The sequence below is a fragment of the Planococcus citri genome, chromosome 1, assembly GCF_950023065.1.
Source record: "Planococcus citri chromosome 1, ihPlaCitr1.1, whole genome shotgun sequence".
In the NCBI taxonomy this organism is placed as follows: Eukaryota; Metazoa; Arthropoda; class Insecta; order Hemiptera; family Pseudococcidae; genus Planococcus; species Planococcus citri.
Window position 1 is genome coordinate 28,682,646 of NC_088677.1, and position 19,207 is coordinate 28,701,852.

At 33.1% G+C, this 19,207-nt stretch overlaps 1 protein-coding gene and 1 long non-coding RNA gene across 7 annotated transcripts in view; one reads left to right on the forward strand and one right to left on the reverse strand.

Annotated features, from left to right (window-relative positions):
• The window catches only part of LOC135831213 (mucin-5AC-like), a 407,292-nt gene that overhangs the window by 236,430 nt on the left and 151,655 nt on the right, over positions 1-19,207 (forward strand). For 4 of the 6 annotated variants that reach the window (XM_065343530.1, XM_065343534.1, XM_065343533.1 and 1 more), the window contains one exon: positions 5,439-5,511. The exons of the other annotated variants lie outside the window; for them this stretch is intronic. In XM_065343530.1, the coding sequence (XP_065199602.1) occupies positions 5,496-5,511 (16 nt within the window). In that variant the 5' untranslated portion in view covers positions 5,439-5,495. The remainder of the gene's footprint in view (positions 1-5,438; positions 5,512-19,207) is intronic. 6 annotated transcript variants of the gene reach the window in all.
• LOC135831216 (uncharacterized) overlaps positions 1-19,207 on the reverse strand; it is a 256,152-nt gene that overhangs the window by 230,357 nt on the left and 6,588 nt on the right. The window lies entirely within an intron of this gene.

The window sequence follows — 19,207 nt, forward strand, 5'->3', positions numbered from 1 at the left end:
CATCTTTTGTTAAAAAAAACTGACCTGTTATGTAAGGTAAAATTGCAACAAAACAATTTTGAAAAGCTAAGTTACGTTTAATCCTCGCAAAAGTATGTAATATTATCTACATTTGGAGATATTTATGAAAAAATTTCATCACTATCAATTTGAGTGAGAGAAGTTTGATGTTAAAAAATGCGAGTAGCTCAAATCGTACCATGATTTCACTACAGATGTGTAATGTCATCAGTAGGGCTAGGATTTTTAAGCGCTATCAAACACGTTTTAAGCGCTATAAAAAAGCAATAAAAATGTAAGAAAAAAGCAAAAATAAGCGCTATCAAATCCTACCATGTTACATATCAAAATGAAGGTTTTTTCAAACCCAGCAAGATACCTCCCTTAAAAACTTGAACCAAAATGAACGAAAAGAAGAAAATGAAAAAAAAGGAAAAAACTGAAACTAAAAATTAGAAGATAAAATAAAATAAAATAAAAGTTGAAAAATGAAAACTGAATCTGTTATTTTTCAGTTTTTCCTCCCTTGTTTTTTTAAACTTATCTTTTTTCAACAATTATTCTTTTTTCAAAAATTTGCAAAAAGTTGATAAATTTTTGTATTTTTGGAACTAATTTCTTCAATTTTACCAATTTCTTACCAAAAAAAGCGCTATTGACGAAAAAAAGCATCAAAAAAGCAAAATTTCCGCCTTTTTGGCCCAAAATAAGCATTTTAAAGCATTTACACCCAAAAAAAGCAAAAAAAAAGCACTATTAACTTTCACCATTTGCCTCAGAATGGGATGAAACGCAAAGAAAATATATTTATGCCATATAGGGTGTAGCTACAATAAAAAAGCATTATCATAAAAATCCTAACCCTAGTCATCAGACATTGAGAAGAAAAAAAAATGGAAAATGGTCTGAGGAAGATATGGAAGGGCTCTTTGGAGGAATATGGTGAAAATAAAATTGGTTTGAACGAGTGCTGCCGTAAATATGAAATACCCAAGCGCGCTTTTCTTTGAAATTTTAGAGGCATTGTAAAAAGTGGATCAGATGAAGGAATGAAGGTCAAAGGGCGGGGAAAACCATTATATGGTCACATAGCGGAAATTAAAATTTGATTTTGAGGTGATGGGAGGTCACAGAGCTTCATTTCTATCAATTTAATTCATGGGTAAGATTTAAGAAACTGGTGGTACAATTTGAGCAACTAGGTCCCTAAATTGTACCTTTTTGAGACCTTTGCGCGGATTCAAATAGCGCCTTTGCTATTTGAAATGCAATTTTAATTTTTGCGTTCAAAGGTAGGCAAAAGACCAAGGTACAATTTGGTGCATGAATGGTTTCCAAAAAATAATTAGAGCGTGGTTCAGGTTGAAAAAACTAAAAAGTGGTACAATTTGGGCGAATTTACCCTACATAATATACTGCTGTGGCTCGCATGAATCACATGTCTGCCACAATTACTCTGCTTTTTGCATCCTTTCTCATCATCCATGTTTTGCTTCCATACAACAGCATTGGTCTTGCCAGCGTGTTGTAGATTCTTATTCGAGTTTTGGCTCTGACTTTGCTCAGGGGAATGGCTTGGTTTATCGCCCCACTTACTCTCAGGAATTTGTTGATTTTAAGTTCCGTTGTGCATCAACCTCTCCATCATAAGATAGTTCGCACCCAAGGTACTTAAAGCTTCTGACTTGTTCTACTGGTAGTCCATTTACAACAATTTTACGGTGTGTTGGCTCTTTCCCCTCAAAGGCCATTACCTTTGTTTTTCATAACGAGCTTTTCATTCCGTATTTATCTGCTACTTTCTGAAGATTGTACATCACTCTCTGCAAGTCATCTTTGTTGTCAGCAAAGACCACCTGATCATCAGCAAATAGCAAGGTATTGATGTGGGTGTCATTGATGTCTAGCCCTTTTGGCTTGATTTTCAGCAATTCTTTAATCATTTTGTCAAAGTAGATGTTGAACAGGCTTCACAACATTGGGCATCCCTGTCAAACTCCACTTCCTATCTTCTTTGCTTCTGGCATGTTTCCCAAACTTTCTCTTATCACATTATTTGCATATATTTCTTCAATTAAGTGTACTATTTGTTTGTTCACTTCAATTTTCCTCAGAAATTCAAACAACTTCTTCCTTCAGACTCGATCATACACCTTCTCCAGATCAACGAAGCACATGTGGGTTTCTAGGTTATACTCTTGTCTCTTCTCCATCAGCAGCTTCGTTGCATATGCTCCATATATACACAATCTTCCCTTTAGAAATCCATTTTGGCATTCCAATATTATTGGCTCCGCATGGCTCTCGATTCTTCTCACTAGCATCTTTGTAAGTATTTTGTAGGTAACATTTAGTAGACTTATTCAGAGTTTTTCTTGAAAGTTTTGCCCAAATTTGAGGGAGGGGGTGTCCCCCTTCCCATTAAAAGATCCCATCTCAAATATCGAATATTTCAAAAAAGCATCACAAGGAACATCTATGGACATTTTTTCAGAATTTTAAATTGTAGCTTCCACTTACAGCACCATTTTGAAATTTTCAAAATACTTAAAAGCTCAAAATGCAATGATTTTTTAGCCTGTGAAATCAATTTTGATCAGAGTATCATAGCTTTGGAAGTATGCGCTGCTGGAGTTGAGTACCTCGTGAAGCCCTCCTCCCCCCCTTCTGAGGGGGCTGGGAGCAAACCGATTGCGGGTTTCTTACTTATTGGGTTGGTAGACATTGTAAAAAAACATTTGAGCGAAATCGAAGGGCATGACTCAAAAACGTTGGTCTAATTGAGGTGGGATGGCCCTGGAAGAAAAATTCCTCAATCTGACTCGAATATGCTCCTTGCGCAGAAACCATCTCAACTTTTTCACTCATTTTTATCACGAATAACAAAATTTTCTCAATACAGGGGTCGGCGTAAGTTAGTATTCGCATTCGAAAACTGATGAGTTTTCTTCAACACCCTGTTGTGTGTAATTAGTAGATAGAGGGTCATGTAAGTAGTGCGTTGTGTTCGTAGAAGTCCCACCAACACCTTGGTAATAATAGTTTCGTTCCCCACTATGTCACTACAGAAAAAAAATTACTTTTTGTTTTAAAAAATTTTTGTTTGTGCAAATCGGAATACTAACTTCTGCCGACCCCTGTATGTATCTAATTGATTTATTTTCTACCCAAAATTTGCTCCGGAGCAAAACCCTCTTCAACTTTTTCACCCATCTGATGTGATCCATGCTTACAAATAAGTCATTCTCTTTCAAGACTACACAATCGCATCTTCTACAAATAATTTTTATAAACTCGCGAGGGAAATAATGTTTATAATACGATAACCGAATAAATAATATATCGAAAACAAAGTATAAAACCGCGTCGTACCGTATAAGCCGATTACCATTGTGAGAATTACTATTTGAAATTCGTTCTCGAAAACTGATGACAATTATATTAAAGAACAGACGTATTTAAGAAGATACAGGCTACGAATATACTCCTCTATTGTGCGATACAGATCTCATTATTCGTTTAGTACGTGCTTTCTGTGTATAGTTGCAATTTTAGTCGTATGGAAATGGTGAGATTAACGTTATTGGTATCTTTGAAGTACCTACTCGTAGGTAGTCATTTTATTTGATCAATGTTGCCGATTTATCGACAGAGTAATACTAATGGAAATTTTTGCATGGGAAAAATTACTTATGCATGGATTGGATTTACTTTCAAATGTACCTATACTACTCGTAACGTTGGTGAATAATTTTATTTTTTGCTGAGTCGGTTGAAACGCGAAATAAGTACATTTTAGAACCAAATTCATCTCCGATTTTCATCAATAAATAATCTGTTCGCGCTAAAAATGAATACTTAACCTTAATTTTATCAATATATGAAAAACAAACGAAACGTTATTCTTCATCGAGGATTTACTCCGTATAAATTTTCAACCATTAGTTGAAAGAGTTGTTGTTTTTTCACACCGATGAAATTTCGATGAAAATCATTTCTCCATCTTGGCTCGAGGAAAAGTCTAGAACTCGTTCATTGAGTAGTATCTAACTATCTATACAGGCTATAGTCGACGTGTTTTCTTTACAATTTCTGAAACCTGTCATCTTTTATAACATATCAGTGTATTCTTCATGACTACCATACACTAAACTTTTATAAAGTTTTTGAAAGCTTTGTGTCGTTTTAAGAAAGGGGCCAAAAAAAAAAAAGGTTTACGATGTAACTGAAGACATGTGTTTAGTTCTACACGTAAAATATTACAAATGAATGTTACCTGTTTCCTGTTTCTTATATTATTTTTTGCTCGTTTTTGCCGAAATTTAATAAATTATGTGGCGAAACTTTGCCATTAAATGACAAGGGAATCGGGCTGAGGACAATTTAATTAAATAAAAATAACATCGATGTACTCGATGTAGTGATGAAATATATATTTGAACTTATTGAACCTCATCTCGTGTATTTTCTTGAATAAGACACCATCTCTGAAAAAGATCTCCACAAAAAATAATTCCTTTTTATTAATTCATCATCTTAATTCAATCACAATAGGTACCTATTTAAAGTAAACCATACGAAAATGGATTTCAACCCGTAATTTCGAAATTAAATACGAAATATTTGCAACCAAGTCACACACCAGTATACACATGTGCCATGTACCACACACGATTTGCCAACTCCTATTAATAAAATAATCGATAGCTATTATTTTAAAAAGCTTCATCTCATATTTCTTTGCACGAATACCCGAAGGGGTATTTGATGCGAGTATTTTACAAAAGTACAGAAAATGATCGCGTGTTGATGACATAAAATTGCAGAAAAAAAAATTGAAAAGGCATAAAATTGAATTTTATTAAAAGGAATTCTACCTTACCTTGTATTTTTTTTGCAAATCGAACGGCATATATGAGGGTAATATATTGTATCAAAGCAAAACAAATATTCGAATTGAAAATGAAAACTAGACATACTCGTCGTAGTATTTGTAATTTCATATACGTTCTGTACTCGTACTCGTATTCGCACCCGAAAGAAATTATGTTCTTTTTTTACGGTATTTTATTATGAGGTAAAAATTCCTCTTTTTCAGGTAGGTACCTTTTTGCACTGGTTTTTCGAAAATTATTTCTGTAATTTAACGCTTTCATTTAAACCAACAAACGCTCGAATGAAATAGGATTTTTCCAAGATTTTTCGTATTTAAATTTTTGCAAGGAAAAAATATTAATTTTTTGGGTTTATTTAATTAACTGTACCCGCTCGGTTAACTGTAGAATGTGTTACAATTACTTCTCCTTTTTTTTCTTTTTTTTTTCAACTGGCTGTTTTTTTTTACCTGCATAGTCGCGTGTTTAGAAATATATTTTACACTGGAATAATTATTTTTAAATTTAATTATCTAGCGAAATGATTTCTCTGTGTGCTTTCAGATTGCGTCGAGTGATTAAAAAGTGACTCGCTTATCACTATTTTAGAATGTCTTCGAGATGGTATTTTTAAGTGGTGAGTGTTTTTTATTCTTCTTATTTTATAATATTTACTTAGTGCTTAAGAGAATTTTTTGAACATGCTGTTAATTATAATAATTATTTATTTTTGAAATACTTTGGGATGAAATTCGACAAAAAATAAGCTTTTGAACAATTTGTTTGGCCATTTGTAGAACAAAAAGAGGAGTTTTGGCAAAAATTACGATCATTTGACCATTTTATCAAAAAACCACTTCCCAAGAATTTTAACGAAAAAACTTTAGGTACTTACAACTTTTCATTAAATTTCCAAAAATTAACACTCGGTTTTTTGAAATTTCTCCCCTCAAAATTGACACTTTATGACAACACGTTTCTAAAAATTGACACCAGGTAATTTCGGTAAATTTGACAAAAAAACATGACTTTTTTTTAGCAATTTCGAAACAAAAAGAGGAGAGACTTTTCCAGCAGATAATGCGAAAATCAATTCGTTTTGGATGCTAGGGGTGGAGCAGGGTACAAAAAAATGATGGACTCACAACTTTCGAGAATTAGTGCATGTGCCCTGTCTTCAAAAAGAAGTGACAAAAAAGAGCCTGCTTGATGCTTATAACCATATCGAATTTTCAAACAAAAAATTTTGATATTTTTTCTGGCCTTTTCTAGTTTTGAAATTCTAAACATTGAGTGAATTTGAGCAAAAAACGTCCATTTGCCAAAATTGCAGGAAAAATCTTTTTTGGTAAAAATTTCTAGAAAGTTCTGCTTTATGCGTCGTAAAAAATCAAGTAAATTGTTTTTTTTTTTTTGTCATTTTTTTATACTGGGCGTGTATAATTGCCAGGATTTTTACGCCCAGTTTCCAGGGGTTTGTCTAGATTTGGTTTGAAAGATTGATTTCTTTGATGTATTTAAGAATGTTTTCCATCTGCTTGATGTCGTCAGGAATTGTAGGGTTGAGGTCTGAAATGTTTAAGGATTGACGTTTTGCTTTGAGGAAGGGACAGTAGAATAGAAGGTGTTGGGTGGAGATTATTTCAGAATTACAGAATTGACAGGTGGGTTTAGGAGCTTTGGTGTACAAATAGCTGTGGGTAAATTTGGTATGACCAATTCGGAGGCGGGTGATTATAATTTCTTCTGATCTATTTAGGTGACTGAGGTGCTTCCAAGGGAGGATTGATTTTTTGTGGGTAAATAGTTTGTGATTTGTTTTTGAGTTCCATAGGTTTTGCCAGTTGGAGTTTTGGATGGTTTTTAGAATGTTAATAACATCATCATGGGTCACAGAGAAAATTTTAGAGGGGGTAACAGCTGTTTTAGCTGATTCGTCTACTGCCTGATTTCCTTCAATGCCTACATGACTTGGGACAAACATAAATTTAATAATTTTGTCAGTAGACTGAAGTTTATAGATGATTTGATGGATCTTATGAACAAGTTGATGTTCAGAAAATTTGTTTTGAATTGATAAGAGCAGAGAGTGAGTCTGACTGAATCAGGAATTTTTTGTTAGGGCTTTTTGAAGTAGAGATCTTTTGTAGGCAATGGAGTATAGCAGAAACTTCTAAATTGAAAATTGAAGAATATTTATGAGCTGTGAAGTTGGTAATTTTACCATCAATAGAAAAAGCATAACCTGCATATTCAAACTCATTTTTAGAACCATCTGTGAAGCATAAAATAAATTCGTGATATTCTGCTATGATCTCAGTATATTTTTCTTTGATGAAACCAGGTGGGTACTCATTTTTTTTGTTTTGGGATGAGGATAGATTGAATTCTGGTAAAATTAATTCCCAGGGAGGAAATTTATTGTATTCGGAAGTGAGGTCTAATAGGCTTACATGGTAATTTCCTAAAGAATTTTGGAGAATACAGGAGTGATTTTCAGAATGGTTTGAAATATTTTGAATTTGTTTTTTTATTAAAGTTCTGACTGGGTTTGTTGGATTTGTTGTTGTTGATACAATGAATTTATTAGTAATATAGAAATTCCTGAAGTTTGGAGGGGGTTCACTAGCTTCACAGTAGATGCTGTCTATAGGAGAGGATGGTAATGCTCCAATACATAGGCGTAAGGCAGCATTTTGTATTACTTTAAGGATTGATAGGTTTTTATCTGATGCACTGATATAGGCTGGACAGCCATATTCTACTTTGCTTCTAATTAGAGATCTATATAATAACTGAAGTAAAAGGGATCTTGAAGGGTTATATTTTGGATTTTTAATCACTTTCAATAGATTTAGGGTTTTCATTAATGTTGCTTTTCCACTTCATTGGATGAAATTTTGCGGAAATTTCCCACTTTCGAACACCTGCTGGAGTCGAAAACATTTTCAATTAATTTGGGCATACAAATTTCAGCTTTTTTTGCCTTTTCAGGGAGGTGGTTATTCTCAAAGTCTTGCTTCCAGCCAGAAATTCCAAAAAATCTTGCTTTCTGTCAGAATTGCAAAAAAATTCCTTTCTTGACAAAAATTGCTAAAAATTGACGTTTTTTCTTTTTTGTAAAAAATTATAAAAAGTTTCACTTTATTTCAAAGATTGACCAAATAAAATATTCTGCTTTTTGTCAGATATTGCTCAAAAATTCGCTTTTGTATGCCTATAAGAAAATATCGCTGAAAGTATTGCCAAGAAGTCTAGCTTTTTTCCCAAAAAGTTGCATGAAAGTTTAATTATACTACTTTTTAGCCAACAATTGCCAAAAATGTTCACTTCTTGGTCAAAATTGCTAAAAAGACTTGCTTTTAAACTGAAGTTTCCAAAAAAAAATTGCACTCTCAAGCTAAAAATTTCCAAAAAGTTTTACTTTTTGCTGAAAAGTTACGATAAGGTACACATCATTTTTCACCAAAATTGCTATGAACTCTGCTTCCAGCCAAAAAATGACTATAAGTTCTTACTTTTTACAAAATTTGCTCAATATTTTGCTTTCCCCACCTTGGTTTTAAAATGTTTTTTACTTTTTTTTCTTCAAAAATTCCATCTTTTTTTGCTTAAAGGTTTCATTTTTTCTCTAAAAATTGGTATAAAGTTTTTTCAAGTCACGCTTTTCTGGTAAAAAATTGCAAAAAATCTCGCCTCTTGTCATACAGTCTCGTTTCTTACCAAAAATTACTAACAATTGTTTTTTTGGCAATTTGACCACATTTTTTCAAATTACAAGTTTGAAAGTGGAATTATTTTTTAAAATACGCCAGTAAGGTCACTTTTTTTTAATCCAAAAATTAGCCAAAAAGTCTCACGTTTTGCCAAGAAATGCCAAAGATTCTCACTTTTTTCAAAAATTGCCAAATTGTCTCGCTTTTTTATCAAAAAGTTGCGAAGTGATCTTTTTTTCACAAAAATTTGGAAATAAGTAATCTTGATCGATGCATTATTTTGATTGAAATGTTCTGTTTCTGTTTTTACATTACATTCAATAAAAATAGTTTGGTTTTTTGTGATTTTACTTTTTACAAACAGTTGGATCCACCCAACCCCTCCCCTGGCTATGCCAGTGAAAATACTCGTATTTTGATTTTGATTCGTGACCATTAAAACACATTCTCAAAATAACATAAACGTATGTACCTATACGTAGGTATACTTAGTACAACTCATCTTGCAATTTAATGGCAAGATTTAGGATCAGCTGAGAGCAGCATATGAGACACTTTCACGAGAAAATTACATTACCTACACACGAATCTGTTCCAAAAGGAACTCGCTAGATGAAGATTTTATAAATAATGACAATCGAGGGAGAATTTTTGGAACCGTATGGGTAGTTTTTCGTCATCGTTGTCGTATTTCATTACGTACTAAATACACTAACGATGTTGATTTATCAATACTTTTGGTAAGTTGTAACTTTATCATTTCAATGTAGTATTCTGGTTTTTGTGCACGCTCACGCCATCTATCCACGACTTTTCTCTGTTTTCCTCGCATTTAAAACAACTAAATATGTGATTCCTACTTCAACATTGATAAATTGATTTATTCGATCACTTTTTAATTGACTATATGTCAGCATAAAGAAGTAATTTTGCTCGAATTGTAAGGTCTTTTTAACGAACGTGATATTGGAAAAGAAATATCGCGTATAGTAAAAATATTATGGATTCTTTGTAACGAGTCGGCCAGCAGTCAGCTCGACGAGGCGTTTTGCTTTGATGAAAGCTCCTTTCGTACCTAAAGCTTTATTTAAACGCAACAGTTGCGTGAAAATGGTATTTTTAAATTGCGAACACATTAAACGTGATGGCCTTTGAACCAATATTCGTTAAGGAAATGACCGTAAAAGTTGAACCCGAATTTCGCCTACATCAACATGAAAACAAAAACGAATCGTAAACCTTACTTATTCAATTATTTATTAAGGAAAAAATCCCGCGTATACGGACCAAGTCTGCATTAAAGGCGAACTACTGTATATAACCGTCTCTATGAGCGAATTGTCATGTCGGGGGTTTTATTTATACGCGAATAAATCATTTTACTGCGTTTCGCGTTTCCGTCGATGAACAATAAAAATAGGCCCACACCATACTCGTCGTGTCCGAAATAACAATTAACTCGAGAGTTCGCCTCCAATTAACAATAACGTTGAAACGTTACGCGCGTAAACAGCAACAAAGTCTCCGATAAATCCTGCTTCGAATAAATCTGCGAATTTAAATTGGTCGTATTTTTGGTGTTTATTTTGTTTCAAACGAACAAGCGCGTCTTTCAATTTTATTTTACAAGTCGCGGATAGAGAGCAAGCTATCGTTCGGAGAAGACGAGATTTAAATCCTCTTATGAATTTCTTCTTTTCGTATACCACACAACTTCCTTCTTTTCGTCGCTATATAGGTAGGTACCGAGCGTTTGGAAAACAAAAAAAAAAACATCGTTAGATGTTATATAAAATGTCAGGTGCTTTACCCAACAACCAAAAGAAATATTTTACGTTTAAGAATTTATTTGTTAACTCGACAGCCATTAAATTATTTCGCTTTCTTTTCCGATTCTTGCGGTACGTGTACAATCGTAGAAATTAGTTTTCACATTCGTTTAATCAAGATCCCTCATTCGGTGGATTTCTTTCTTGTTGTTGTTTTTTTTTTTTTGCATTACTCGATTTTTATAGAAAACTTCTTCTCGAATTAACATCTTCTGGATCTATTTTTTTATAGTTTTTCTTTAAAAGCACGATTTTTCGCAATTTTGCCAAGAAAAGTACATACTAAAGTATCTTGTACAAATACTTCATCACCAAAACATTATCTAAATTACCAAATTATCGAAAATTTACCAAAATTACCAAATAACGAAAAATGTACCAAAATTACGAAATTACCTAAATGAAGTAATTTATCAAAAATTACCTAAAATTAATCCAAATTACCAAAAAATTGCACGTATTATTACCAAGAGTTCACCTAAATTACCAAAATGTTAGAAATTCATTAAAATCACTAGGTAAATTAACTAAAATTTACCTGAATTACCAAATTACCGCTAATCTATCACAAATTATCAAATTACATACTAGCGATTTTTCCTAATCATAAAGTTACCTGTAATTTACCAAAATTACCTGTAATTTACCGAAATTACCTGTAGTTTACCGAAATTACCTGTAATTTACCAAAATTACCTGTAATTTACCAAAATTACAGGTAATTTACCAAAATTACAGGTAATTTACCAAAATTACAGGTAATTTACCAAAATTACAGGTAATTTACCAAAATTACAGGTAATTTACCAAAATTACCTGTAATTTACCAAAATTACCTGTAATTTACCAAAATTACCTGTAATTTACCAAAATTACCTGCAATTTACCGAAATTACCTGCAATTTACCGAAATTACATGTAATTTACCTAAATATTACCTGTAATTTACCAAAATTATTCAAGTTAACAAAAATTTATTTAAATTACTGGAAATTTATCCAAAATTGACGCAAATTTCTCACCAATTACGCAATTACCTATCAGTAATTTTCCAAAATGACCAAATTACTGGAAATTTACCTAAATTACCAAATTATTAGTAGTTTATTCAAATTAGGTACCTACCAAATAACTCGTCATTTTCAAATGACAAGCAGCTTACTAAAGATTACCAATAGTTAGTCAAATAAATGATCAACAATTGTCCAAAAATACCAGTAACTTAGGAACTGAAAACCACAGATGATGAATTCCCAAAAATTACAAGTGATTTGTCACAAATTATCAGTAATTTATGACAAATCACCAATAATTTATTACAAATTTGAAATTATGGTCAATAGTTTATTTGTACATATGTATCATCTTAAATTATCAATAGGGCTAGGATTTTTATGATAATGCTTTTTTTTTGTAGCAACACCCTATACGGCATAAATATATTTTCTTTGCGTTTCATTCCATTCTGAGGCGAATGGTGAAAGTTGATAGTGCTTTTTTTGCTTTTTTTGGGTGTAATTGCTTTAAAATGCTTATTTTGGGCCAAAAAGGCGGAAATTTTGCTTTTTTGGGGCTTTTTTTGTCGTTAGCGCATTTTTTGGTGAAAAATTGATGAAATTGAAGAAATTAGTTCCAAAATTACAAAAATTCATCAACTTTTTGCACATTTTTGAAAAAAATAAATAATTGTTGAAAAAAGATCAGTTCAAAAAAACAAGGGAGGAAAAACTGAAAAATAACAGATTCAGTTTTCATTTTTCAATTTTTATTTTCTTTAATTTTTAGTTTCAGTTTTTTCATTTTTTTCCATTTTTTTCTTTTCGTTGATTTTGGTTCAAGTTGTATGTATATTTAGGGGAGGTATCTTGCTGTGTTTGAAAAAACCTCCATTTTGATACGTGACATGGTAGGATTTGATAGCGCTTTTTTTTTTTTGCTTTTTTCTTACATTTTTATTGCTTTTTTATAGCGCTTAAAACTTGTTTGATTGCGCTTAAAAATCCTAGCCCTAATTATCAATAATCAACTTTAAATTATAGGTACCAAAAAATTACCAGTATTTTTCTGAAATTGAAGAGTGATATTCCAAAACTCGCTTTGTCCATTTTTACAACTTTTCAGGAGAGAGGAAAAACAGTTTCCCTTTAAACGGGTGAATTGGCTTTTTAGGCGAGTTTAGCACTTTATTTGGGCGGATTTATGATGTAGGAGTGTAGGTATACATTTCATCCACTAAATACTGCTGAAAAAAATTTCAATAAAAATGGACAAAGCACGTTTTGGAACATTATTTTTTTTTTAATTTTTAGTGAATTGGCTATTTAGGTGAGTTTAACGCCTCATTTTGGTAGGTTGATGATGTAGGAATGTGAGTTAATACTTTATCTACCAGGTACCACTGAAAACCCAACTTTGATAAAAATGGACAAAGCGAGTTTTGGAATATCACTCTTCAATTGTAAAAAAAAAAAAGCAACACAATAATTTACCAAATGTACTGATTTACAAGAAATTTATCAAAATTACCAAAAGTCTAGTAATTTACCAAAATAATCAAATTACCAAAAATTTACCTTTTTTACTAAATTACCAGCAATTGAACAAAATGACTCTCAATTCACCAAAATTACTAACTAAGTAGTTAGGCATGGTATCAAAATTACCGAATGTCACCAGTTATTTTGTGAAATCAGATCAGATACTTACAGGTACTCACTATCCTCACTCTAAAAATTCGAAATTGATACATATTTCTTTTCAAACTTTGTAAAAGCCTGGAATAAGAATTGATTAAAAATTTTTCCAAGGCCATCCAATGGCCTTCTTAAATTAGCTCAATGCCGCAGCCCATTTCTATTCGTATCATTGGATTCAGTATATATTTTCCGCGCCAAAGAAACTGCTCGCTGCAAGAGATTCAATAGCGGAGGAGGGAAGAGAAGGGCTAAAAAATCTCATTCTCCGGTAACATTTTCATATTGTGACATCCGTGCGACATTCACGAAGGAAATCCGGCACCAAAAGCGAAACAGCGTTGTTTTTTTTTGCACCCCAATTCACGTTGGCAGTTCCATAAAACTGTGTAACGAGCTGCTGGCTGCAGAGGGAAGAACGTGTAATCGAGCATTATTTAAATTTTAATCATCTAAAATTCATACAAGAGCGTGAAAAATTTTCAAACAATAAACCACTACACACATGTACTTAAACGTGTACAAGGAGATGAGTCGTGAGACGAGAAACCAGCATGAAATATAATTGAAAAGACCCACATATAAGGTGGTTGCGTGTATATGCGAGTGGTGCTGGTGCAAAACGTTACACAGAAATTCTAATAAAGCCGGTATATCCAAATATGAAAAAGATACCGCGCGCAAGAGGTTTACAGTCATAAATTGGGGTTTAAAGTGGTAATTTTAAATTTGGAAGTTTCACTTGAGGCAATATTTCCTTACATGTGTTAAAACCAAGAAAATAAATATGTAAATTTTTCTCATTTCCCTGTAGACGTTACTATTTCTATAAATACAGTTTTGATTTCTTCTTTGCCTCCGCTGTCGTGCGTTTTCGCCCCCAGAACGTGGCGTTTGTGTCGTGTAGGAAGTAAAGCAAAGGTACGTAAAAGAAACGTCGACAACGTCGTCGTCGCGTCGTAGTCCTTTTCATCGATAAATTTTTACTCAAATTAAAGTCGTTGTTTTGTCGAAAGATATGCGTCAACTGGGACACAGGTACGCAATTTTGAATTGTGAGCAAGTTTTGAAAGATGAAAATTGCTTCGTCTTCATTACGATTTTGAGAAAGGTATTCCCATATGTGTTTAGGTTTTGTTTATACGCGAGCTGAATGTGGGGTATTATTCTTAAAAGGTATAGATATATATATGGAATAGGAAACCAACTCGATGGCAAGAAGTAGGTGTCTAAGCTTGCTATGTTAATACACTAGACATCGAATATATAAAGTGAGCATTTATCTTTCACTCGTATATAGTATGTAGAATATTTTTGAAGTGATTTTTCACACTGGTGTTTGAAAGTAGCTACACTGTAGCTATAGGTAGGTAATACTCGATTACTCGTACATGTCTCACGTGTTAGAATCAGTACGAGTATTACATACTGTACTATTAATGATACGTCATCGTCATTACTCCATTTACAATAATAATATTTTACATTTGCAATGATCCGTCTTTGTCAAAATAATTCCTAACGCTACGTTTACTTAGTATTTTAATATCGACGTATGGATGAACATTTTTCATTTCAAATGCTCGCGAAAAGAGAGAAAAATGAAACGAATTTATTAAAGAAAACTGCTCCGCAGTAAAGTACACTACGAATTCCTAATGGGTTCATAAAGATAACTACCCAGTAACGTCGAGTTAAGTAGCGAACGTGGTGGGGGGAGGAGGGGTTCGGCATACCATTTTACGGTATTCGCTTTGATTTGTGCCCATTTTTGAAGATAGGGGTCCTTTGAGTTGGCATAATTTCAAGAATACGCGTTCAAGGTCAGTGGGTGTTTTTTTTGGGGGGTATTTTTTCTCTAACCGCCGACATGGCACATGCACATTGCTTGCTGCTCAGTTTCCGGATGTTAATGACGTATAATTTGTTCACAAATTAATTACACATTTCTCGCGAAATAATTTGCCGGTAGGCGCGAATCTTATTACATCCATTATACACACAATTTGTGCAAACAATAGAGTGAAATAAGGTAAGACGATGTTTCACGCGAATGTTTATCGTTTATGGCATTAGACGGTAAGAATACTGTATGTGTGTAAAGTTTCACATGACGAAAGTTGTTTACAAAGTTAATAGGCCTCGCTGTTATTCTTTATCGCGAGTTGGCGTGCGAACAGCACCTCTTCAGGCAGTACTCAAAAGGCGGCACCGTCTCCTCTTTATTTTATCCTTTAATGATAAAAGTTTGCCTTTGTACTCTTTTGCTTTCAGCTCACGATTTTACCAAACGTAAGGTCTTTATGAAACACTTCACGGCCTTATACTTCCATCGGCCATTTACTATGTACTCGTTGTCTCGCTTGATTATCGTTATGAAAGCTCTTTTTTTTTTCTCCTCCTCCTTCATCTTTCTACTCGTCATCTTCTTCATGTTGTTCAACTCCCATCCTGGGTACAGGCTTCATCGCTCATCGAGAATGTTCATGTACAAGAGATGACAGTGTAAACAGAACTGCCTGTTATATACTCTTCGTACTTTTACACGTCGATGTGCGTTTCACTGTTCTTCTGTTCACAATGTTCATGTTTGTGTGTTATTGTTTAGCAGTTTCTTCCCTCATATACTCGGCATCAAAGTACATGTGGTTCTGGAAGTATATTTACTTTTGATATTTATCCTCAATCTGAATCACTGTTGTGCAGAGTACAGACTATGTTCGTTGTTCGTGCGATGGCAAAGTTGTGGAGTTTCTCTTCAGATGGTTTTAAGCTACCAATCGTTTGTGATTTTTTTTTTTCAGGCGCTTTGCATCGTAATAATCTAACATGTCCGATGAATAGAAAACACGAAATTTCCTTTATACATGTATGTAGTACTTACCTACTTACTGCAGAAAAAGTATATAGCTGTACTAACGATTACGTTTAAATAGCTACATGCATACGTACTTTTACGTACATACGAGTATGTATTTTCATAGAGCGTTCATGCGTAAATACATGTAACATTTCGACAGAGAAATTCTAAAATTTCTATATACCCAAATGCAATGATTTGCATGTGACAAGCATTCACACCGAGTAAATGCTTTTTCTCATTCTTTTTGAAGTGTAGAAGAAAATGTATGAGAAAATCATTGTGCTCTAATCGATGCTATTTTCAGATATCTCGCAGATTGTTTATTCAAAATGATAATGCGAAGTGAAATGTCGAAGCGAATGTTACGAGTAGAATATGTATGTGCGCTATTTTCAAGAAATATGGAAATTTTTTACATTAGGGATTGAATTGCACGATTTTGTACCTACTATTTTCTAGTATACATATTTTATCATTGATGTTTGATGTCGGAACGGATAAAGTTCCCTTGAAAGTTGAAATGGCCCGGAGACGGATTCGAGTCAACTGTGCTCAGATCTGGTTCTTGAGGGGTTTCGAGTGAGACTTGGAGTAGTCTCGATGGATCGATTTTTATCGTTTCCAGGGTAGAGGGGTAAGTGGTGTTGGGTAAAGGTAAGATTGAAAAATTTATTGTGAACTGAACAAAGCCAAATCAAAAGAGAAGATAAAAATAAGCTGTATCATCAGCCAAAACTTCTGGTAGGTACTGGAGTGCATTTAAGGAGGTGGATAGCAAAATGCAATAACTCCATTTTAGGGTTTTTTGGGAAATTAGGAAAAATTGTCAGGAGGGGAAGGGTGGGGGGGTCGATTTCCGAAATTGGTGTCAAATGAAAGGGGAAGGTGCCACAAATAAAATTTCCACTCACTTTCAAAACTTCGGTCACCTGGGTATAAGCACAGTGAGCAAAAGAAAAAAAAGTTATTGCGTTTTGAACGCAAATTTTTTTTTGGTGTTTTTCTGCAAAAAAAACGTATTTTTTATTTGAAAAAATTGAAAAATTATAGAAAAAAACTTATGTTTAATCGAGAATTTTCGATAAAAAACAATTAAAAAACTGAAATGCGAAATTAAAACAATTCCTGTGTGTGATATGGCATTCAGAGAGTGGCAACGAAAGCACAATTTTTTTAAGTAACTCCTACCCAACGATTTTCAGTACCCACCCGATGAAAAAAAACAGTGTTACCACATCTGCGCAACTGAAATGTATAAAAAGTAGTGGAGTTATTGCGTTTTGCAAACAAAATCTCATTTTTTTAATGCATTTAGCTCTAAAATCAGACTTGTTTTCCTCGATTGCGCTATGATATTCAACTGATGGACAAAATCTGACACCGGGAATGGATTCCCCGTTGAATTTTACATACGGAAAAAGGATAGATATCAAACTCAATTTTCGTAATTTTGGAGTTATTGCGTTTTGCTATCCACCTCCTCATTTATCGATTTCTATAGTAAATGTTTGAGAATTAAGCTGCGGTTGAAAGTGAAAAAAAAATCAAAATTTCATAAAATTGACCTAGTAATCTGAAATTTGGTATGTAGTGTTACCTGCCCCATTTTCGACCCCCCTCCTCCTCCCAATGTGATTGAAAATGGGATTGAACTGGTTTTGGTAACTTTAGCCAATGAAATTGGTAAGCTAAAATTCACTTTTTGCCCTAATTTCAATCAGCTGACTTGATTGAAGGAGGTTTTTTCAGAAATTTACAACTTTCGAACACCTGCTGGCGGCTTCAGAACTCGTTAAAACGATCGGAAATCATTGTCAATAAATTGAGCATGGGTTGAGAATATGGTGCGTACAAATTTCAGCAGTGGCTGCCTTCTGCTAAAATTGTCAAAGTCTCGACTCCGAATAAAAATACCAAAAAATCTTGCCTTTTGTCAAATTTGCCAAAAATTTCCTTCCTTTTCAAAAATTACTAAAAATTGTCGTTTGTTTGCAAAAAATTCCAAAAAGTTCCACTCTTTCTCAAGAATTGAGCATTTTTGCCAGATAATGCCAAACATTTCAGTTTTATGTGCTTTGAAAAATCATTAAAAGTGTTGCCAAAAAATCTCACTTTTTCATCAAGTATTGCTAAAAAGACTTGCTTTTGAATCGAAGTTTCCGAAAAATCTCGTTTTATACTGAAAAAAAGTATAATTTTTCACTAAAAATTGCTATAAACTCTTGCTTTTTGCCAAAAAATTACTAAAATGCTTACGTACTTTTAACAAAATTTATTTTTTCGTTTTGGGTTTTCAAATTTTTTTACTTTTTCATCAAAAGTTCTCGCTTTTTTCGCTAAAAAGTTTTAATTTTTTACGGATGGGGAAAAAGCTTTTCGAAGTCTCGCTTTCTGGTAAAAATAGCCAAAAATCTCGCTTCTTGTCATAATAAATTGCCAAAAAGTCACGTTTCTTAGCAAAAATGACTATGATATTGTATTGTAAATTACTGCAGGTAGCCTATAATTTAGTAGGTATTTTAAATACTTAGATTCTTAATAATTTGGTAATTTTGATAAATTTATCATAATTTTGTTATTTAGGTAAAGTTTTAACGATGTCGTACTATGGAATATTTTAGGTGGTTTGGTAATTAGGGTAAATTTTTGGTAATTTAGATACATTTCTAGTACCTAGGTTATTTTGGTAAATTACAGGTAATTTCCTAATTTTGATAATTTCGGTAATTTGCTAATTAAATTGTTTGTAATCAGATAATTCGTAAGGAATTGCTGGTGATTTCAATTTGACAAGTTTTAATAAGTTGGATACTGATGATTTAGTAATTTTGGTAATTTGGTGGTTTTGGTAAATTTCTGGTAATTTATTAAATTGAGTAATCTGATGGTAATTTGGATGATGTTTTATTAAGAGCGCCTTATTTTCTAACATCTTTTATGAAGCTTTTTACAGCGTTTTAACAATTACATTAGGTACAAATTTTTTCTGTTAATCTTTAAAAGCTATAGGGGAAAGTCTCCCAATAGTGCGCACTTAGTACCAAAATCGCTGTCATTCCGCCGCAAAGTTACCTAGGATCGTGATTTTTTGATATGTTGTAGCTGTATCATTCAGCTACATAATTACAGAGTTTCAAAATTTTTCATTGATAACTGACTGAGAAATCCTACCTTGAGTAAAAAATGTCAAATGCGCACTATTAGGAGCCATGGGCTCCTTCAAAGTGCGCAG